Source organism: Pinus tabuliformis, chromosome 7 (assembly GCF_031772625.1).
Source record: "Pinus tabuliformis cultivar Carrire ecotype Pingquan chromosome 7, CPIR1, whole genome shotgun sequence".
Taxonomy (NCBI): domain Eukaryota; kingdom Viridiplantae; phylum Streptophyta; class Pinopsida; order Pinales; family Pinaceae; genus Pinus; species Pinus tabuliformis.
This window is the reverse complement of record NC_142293.1, coordinates 1,809,731,924-1,809,739,129: the sequence shown is the minus strand read 5'-3', so window position 1 is coordinate 1,809,739,129 and position 7,206 is coordinate 1,809,731,924. Positions and strand designations below refer to the sequence as shown.

At 37.6% G+C, this 7,206-nt stretch overlaps 1 protein-coding gene across 1 annotated transcript; it reads left to right on the top strand.

The window, feature by feature from the left end:
- The first annotated feature begins 598 nt into the window (after positions 1 to 598).
- LOC149255610 (DNA topoisomerase 2-like) lies at positions 599 to 7,115 on the top strand. Its single transcript, XM_089455083.1, is given in 18 exon segments — positions 599 to 1,263; positions 2,857 to 3,007; positions 3,010 to 3,148; positions 3,246 to 3,312; positions 3,541 to 3,811; positions 3,928 to 4,127; positions 4,243 to 4,452; positions 4,541 to 4,654; positions 4,763 to 4,873; positions 4,977 to 5,166; positions 5,235 to 5,419; positions 5,514 to 5,639; positions 5,641 to 5,670; positions 5,779 to 5,912; positions 6,113 to 6,281; positions 6,380 to 6,568; positions 6,658 to 6,844; positions 6,955 to 7,115. Coding segments are annotated over 18 exon segments (3,207 nt in total). The 5' UTR covers positions 599 to 690.
- The last annotated feature ends 91 nt before the right edge of the window (positions 7,116 to 7,206 follow it).

Below are 7,206 nucleotides of genomic sequence, written 5' to 3'. Positions count from 1 at the left end.
TAATTTATAAACCAAATTCTGACCCTATAGGCTCTTGAGGAAAGCGTTACCCGTTAGTTGTTGGAGTCGAAAGTTTCGTATGAAACTCTAAGAAATGTCCATTATTATTATGACAATATGCTCGTGGACTTATCTCACCAGAAATATAAAAATGATTTTATTGGGAGAATCTAAGTAATATTCTTAATTATAAATACCATTAAAGGCCTTCGTTTAACATATTTGTTGGCAAAATTTTAGCGTGGTTGTTTTCACTTTACCACTGAATGTGGTTGGGTTGGTTTAAATTATACTTTACAAGTAGGTGAGAGAACGGCTACTCCGCCCAAAACCCCAATTCAAACAAACCCAGCAATCCACTTCCGGTGAAAACCGCCACGGAAAAATTTAAAAAATACTACCCTGCAATTATTATTTGAACCATTTGATGCTATTGGCATTTGATACGGGGCATCTTCTACTAACTGTAATCCCTCTATCTCAACCTGGTCATCCAATCCCAACCATCCAATTCAAACTTCCAGACCTCAATTCAAAATTCAAATTTCTGACCGTTAACAGGCTATAAATATCGGAAGCGCAAAGGCCTTGTTGGATTTTTTGTTTTGTGCAGAGCCAGCAAAACCCAAAGAAGCCTTGTTTCCCGATCCCCACTGGACACAATCTCTGTGTCAAGCCATTCTCTGTGTCATGGCCGGCGAGAAAAAGCAGCCATTGCAGCCGAGCAATAGCGCGAACATTCCACAAGCCAACGGCAATGGCGTCAAGGGCAAAACCATCGAAGAAACATACCAGAAGAAGACTCAACTGGAGCACATCCTGCTTCGTCCCGACACCTATGTTGGCTCCGTTGAGAAGCATACCCAGTCCCTCTGGTTTTACGAAGGGAATGAGATGGTTCAACGCAGCATATCATACGTTCCAGGTCTCTACAAGATCTTCGATGAAATCCTCGTCAATGCGGCTGATAACAAGCAGCGGGATCCCTCCATGGATTCCGTGAAGGTGACCATCAGTGTCGAGGATAATTGCATCAGCGTTTACAACAACGGAGACGGTGTTCCCGTGGAGATTCACCAGGAGGAGGGCGTGTATGTGCCGGAGATGATCTTTGGGCATCTGTTAACGAGCAGTAACTACGATGACTCTGAGAAGAAGACCACTGGTGGAAGGAATGGGTATGGTGCCAAGCTTGCTAATATCTTTTCTACCGAGTTTATTATTGAGACCGCCGATGGGAAGAGGCAGAAAAAGTATAAGCAGGTATGGCTCAGTGCTTATTGTCTCTGTTTTTGCTTAGTTTTGTATGGGGAGTCCCTCTAGGGCTTTAGGGTTTTCAGAGTGAGGGCATTTGCTGATATTTCGACTAACATGGCAAGTTTTCTTGTCAACGAATTCCCACAACTACAGTCCATATGTTGATGGATGGCTCTGGAAGCTGGGCAGAGAACACATTTTCTGTCTATTTTCTCTGTTTTTGGGTCCTGTATATTGACGATTAGCTCTGTGTGTGGATTTTAACCTTCCTGTGAACGAATTACCACAGATGGGGTCCATACCCCGATGGATGAGTCTGGAATCTAGGACATCAAAGATTTTCGGTCTTTGCCCTGTGTTTTATAATTTAGTTCTTTAGTTGGTTCATTCATTTTGAACAAACAATGAAGTTCACATCAGGTTAAATTCGAAGGACCGATGAATTAAATTTACAGCAACCTGCTCCCCTGGGGTAACCAATGAAACTCACGGCAGGTTAATTTTGAACAACTGAGAAAACAAATTATTTAATTTACAGTATCTATATCTTAAGATTCACGCATTCAAATAAAAGATAGCACACTTTTCCTTGATATTCATCTTAGCCATCATTAAACAATTGGTTACGCATTCTTGCATGATATCCATCTTAATCATCATTAAACAATGGAAAATGATTGTAAAGTCGTCAATCATCTTAAACTGGGAATAACCACAAACTGTTTTCCAATATGATATAAAACATACTAACAAAAAAATTTAAAAACATTAAAATGGAAACTATAAAAATAAATCAAACAAAACCATGAATCGCTCCAGTAAAAGAAGTTTATGGAAATAATACAAACAAGCATGTTAGAGCAGTATGTCCTTGCCTCCATGAGGACTGCTACATTGTTCAGGGGCTTGTTTAATGGATAAGTTATTTGTAAATGTGTGGTTATTTTTATTAAAATTGTTATTATTAATATTATATGATGTGAATATATAAATCAGTTTAGATTTATCTTAACACCGGATTTAACAAGTGTTGAGAATGATCAAATTTCTTTCACTCTAAAAGTGGTTTGCATCTTAAGAGATTTGATCTTTCTCGGTGTTTGGTAGATCCGAAGTTAAGATGGATCTATTCTGGTTATTGAAATAACTATAGCATTTTATGAATCTATACTTGTATTTTATTGAAAGACTATCTGCCTTAACTGTTAGCCACAATTCTTTTATGCTTTTGCGTTGTTTTGATGTGGTTATTTTATTAAAATTGTTATTATTAACATTGTATTATGTAATTATATAAACCAGCTTAGATCCATCTTAACTCCAAATCTAACAAGTGCTGAGAGTGATCAAATCTCTTTAACTCTAAAAGAGATTTGATCCCTTTCGATACTTGTTAAATCTGGAATTAAGATGGATCTATGCTGATTATTGAGATATCCATAGCATTTTATGAATATGTACTTGTATTTTATTGAAAGACTGTCTGCCTTAACGGTTAGCCACAATTCTTTCATGCTTTTGCATTGTTTTGATTGGTGACTGTTTTTACTATTTGAAAATCCACATGTTTGCCCCAAATTTCGGTGCTTTCATATAAAGGTTTTCAAGAACAATATGGGTGTTAAGTCGGACCCGGTCATTACAAAGTGCAAGCCGGCAGAGAATTGGACCAAGGTCACATTTAAGCCCGATTTGATTAAGTTTAACATGACCCATCTGGAAGATGATGTTGTTGCCCTGATGAAGAAGAGAGAGTGGTGGTTGCTGGATGCCTTGGGAAGACAGTTAAGGTTGAGTTGAATGGACAACGGTTACCTGTCAAGACCTTTCAAGATTATATTGGCCTATACCTGCAAACAGCTAACAAATCGAAGCCAGAGCCTCTACCAAGGTCTTGTTGACTTGATTGATGTATTAGTTTTATAAGGATTTTTACTGTTATAAATGTCAATTTTCATATTATGATTAACATATTATTGGTTTTTCAGAATTTATGAAAAAGTAAGTGACAGATGGGAGATTTGTGTGAGCCTAAGTGATGGACAGTTTCAACAGGCAAGTTAATCATAACAAATTCTCTTCTCAAATTATGAGCTGGTTTATGTTTGAACTTTGGACATTAGATGCAATCGCCTATAAATTTCTCTTCTGTGAAACATTAGTTCTTAGTTTTAAGTACGATTCTGGTTTATGATGACTGCTTACAGTTTAGTTAAGTGCTTCAGGTCATGACTCTGGTTACTGTGGTTTATTATGCCTACTTATGTTTTGATGTCTATTCAGGTTAGCTTTGTTAATGGAATAGCTACCATTAAAGGTGGTTCCCACGTTGATTTAGTAGCAAACCAGATAACAACCCATGTGATGAACATTGTAAATAAGAAGAACAAGACAGCTGCGGTGAAAGCACACACGATCAAGAATCATTTATGGATCTTTGTCAATTCTTTGATTGACAATCCTGCTTTTGATTCCCAAACCAAGGAGACACTGACAACTCGTCAGAACAGCTTTGGTTCAAAGTGTGAACTCTCTCAAGAGTTTTTGAAGAAAGGTACTTATTATCTATCAAAGTTTATTCATCTGTTTGTGTTTAAGTGAATTTTTTAATCAAAGGTCAGTCCTGTCATATCTAGTGCCCAAGGGTAATGCTTGATTTGGTGCTTGCAGTTGCTAAATGTGGAGTTGTCGAGAACATATTATCATGGGCAGACTTCAAACAGAGCAAGGATCTTAAGAAAACTGATGGAACCAAGAGACAAAGGTTAACTGGTATCACCAAGCTTGATGATGCAAATGATGCAGGGAGCAAGAATTCTGATAAATGTACTCTGATTTTAACTGAGGGAGATTCAGCCAAGGCTCTTGCGGTAAATGCATTTGCATCATAACAAAGTAAACTGATATACAATGGGGTTAGTGTTGTTGTAGGTTTTCAAGTCATTGCCAATCTGAGTTTGTTTTTTGGCTTTCTTTGTGCTTCAGATGGCAGGGTTGGCTGTTGTTGGGCGAAACCATTATGGCGTGTTTCCTCTCAGAGGTAAGTTGCTGAATGTAAGGGAAGCAAGCCATAAACAGATCATGGAAAATGCTGAGATTCAACATATCAAGCAAATCCTTGGTCTGCAACATGGAAAGGAATATGACAGTGTCAAATCTCTGAGATATGGACACCTTATGATTATGACAGATCAGGTAAATGTTGTATATTGATAACTGTAGTTTCTATGTAAGTTTGGAAGATATGATGATTGAAAATTAGTTTATCCTTTGCTTGTTGTAGGATCATGATGGTTCACACATAAAAGGATTGCTGATCAACTTCATACATTCTTTCTGGCCATCTCTACTCAAGATTCCTTCATTTCTTGTTGAATTCATCACTCCTATTGTCAAGGTACATGTTCTCTTAAATCTTCAACTCCTTAACATTATGAAGATGCATATATTTTTATTTCCCATCGAGTATGAAGCTGTGCTTGTGCTATTTGCTTTTTTGATCCAGGCAAACCATAAAGATGGACGGGTATTGTCTTTCTATACCATGCCTGAGTATGAATCATGGAGAGAATCTCTGGGTGGATCAGCATCAGGATGGACCATAAAGTACTATAAAGTAATGCTATATTAGTTTTTCTTTGTATATTTTGTAGTCCGAGCTCTATTTTTACTAGGGTCAGCTATTTTTTGTTTTGCCATTCATTCCTGAAATTATGCAGGGTCTCGGTACAAGTACTTCTAAAGAGGGGAAAGAATATTTTAAAAATTTGCACAAACATAAAAAAGACTTCATGTGGATTAACGATGAAGATGGAGATGCAATTGAATTAGCCTTCAGCAAGAAGAAAATAGAGGCCAGAAAGAACTGGCTAAGACATTTTGAGGTAATGAAATTAGTTTCCATAATGAGTAAAATGTTGTTGAATGGAAGACTGCTAATTTGCTCACAATTCTAACATTAATGAATCTAATGGCAGCCGGGGACATATTGGACCAGACTGACAAGCTTATCAAGTACAGCGACTTTGTAAACAAGGAACTGATCCTATTTTCCATGGCTGATTTGCAAAGATCCATCCCATCCATGGTTGATGGTTTAAAACCAGGGCAAAGAAAAATATTGTTTTGTTCTTTCAAGAGAAATTTTGTTACGCAAGCAAAGGTTGCCTCATCTTACCATGGAATTATTTACTCCCATCTTATATGGCTTATCGGACTCTTGGAATTTACAATAATAATGTTGTTTCCTTAAACAGGTGGCTCAATTCTCGGGTTATGTCTCAGAGCATTCTGCTTACCATCACGGTGAGCAGAGTCTTGCTAGCACAATTATTGGAATGGCACAAGATTTTGTTGGAAGTAACAACATTAACCTTCTTGCCCCCGCTTGGACAATTTGGTACCAGAGCCCAGGTGAGAAATTCAGGGACGTAGTTGCTTTTGAATCTTAATGATCCCAGAGCCCACTGCTATTTATTCTTACATCTAAATGAAACCTCCTGCCTATGTCGTTTATGACAGGGTGGAAAAGACCATGCAAGCGCTCGATATGTTTTCACATGCCTGTCACCAATAACACGCTTCTTGTTCCCAAAAGACGATGATGTACTCTTGGACTACTTGAATGAAGATGGCCAGAAAATTGAGCCAACGTGGTAAGTAGTTTGGTACAGAAGGATGATAAATTGTTCTATTCAGAATTGTGTATAATTTGATAGGCAGGTACAGAAGGATGGCGAACTGTGGGATTCAGAAATTTTGTATAACCCTGGGGAGTCTTGTACACAAGGAATTTGTGTTAATATATGTCTTATTGCAAATATGGGTTTTCATTGGTTTTCTGTCTGTGGATTAGGTATGTGCCAATTATTCCGATGGTCCTTGTGAATGGAAGTGAAGGAATTGGAACTGGTTGGAGTTCCTTTGTACCTAACTACAACCCAAGGGATATTGCCGCAAATATAAAGCGCATGCTTAATGATGAACCCTTGCAGCCAATGACACCTTGGTACAAGGGTTTTAAGGTAATATTCTGCCCATTATTCAATATATAGAAATTTGCAGAATATTTTACAAATTTGATTCAACCGGTGTTTTCATTCTTAATCCTGGGTGTGTTCAGGGTACAATTGAACAAACAGCTGTAAAGGATAATTGTGTGAGTTACACGATTAGTGGCATCATAGAGGAAATTAATGAGACCACCCTGAGAATTACAGAGTTGCCCGTTCGCAAGTGGACTCAGGATTACAAGGAATTTTTGGAAGCGTTGATGACTGGGAATGATAAGATTAAAGATCCATTCATAAGGGTAGGTTGCTGTCATTCATCCAAACAGGTTACACCTAAGAATTTTTAAATATTGTGAAATGCTTTTTAATGAAAATATTTGTCTTCCAGGACTACAAGGAATACAATACTGATACCAGGGTCCATTTTGAGGTGTCACTGTCTGAAGAGAATATGAAGATTGCACTCCAAGAGGGTCTTTTAAAGAAATTCAAACTGACTACTACAGTCAGTACAAGTAACATGCATCTTTTTGACTCAAAGGGAATCATTCATAAATATGAGACCCCTGAGCAAGGTACATTCCTGAAATTCATCATTATTTAGTTTTCTGGTAGGTTTCAATCTTGTATTTAAATGTATGAGTTAAAGAATAGTTCTAAATGGGATTACCTCATAAACTTGCAGTTCTGGAGGACTTCTATCATATCCGACTGGAATTCTATGAAAATAGAAAGGTAGGGTTTTTCTTTACTGTCCTCTTTAGCCAAGGCCATCTTTCTGGCTTACCATTACCAACACTTTTGTTTTCTGCCATTTCTGTGCCTGCCCTCTTTGTCTTACTTTGATCTCCAAGAACTTGTTTTTGGCAATGCCTCGTCAAAAAAGATTCCATGGATTGAAATTTTGAAAGCCCAACAAATTGTGTTTTTGTTTCAT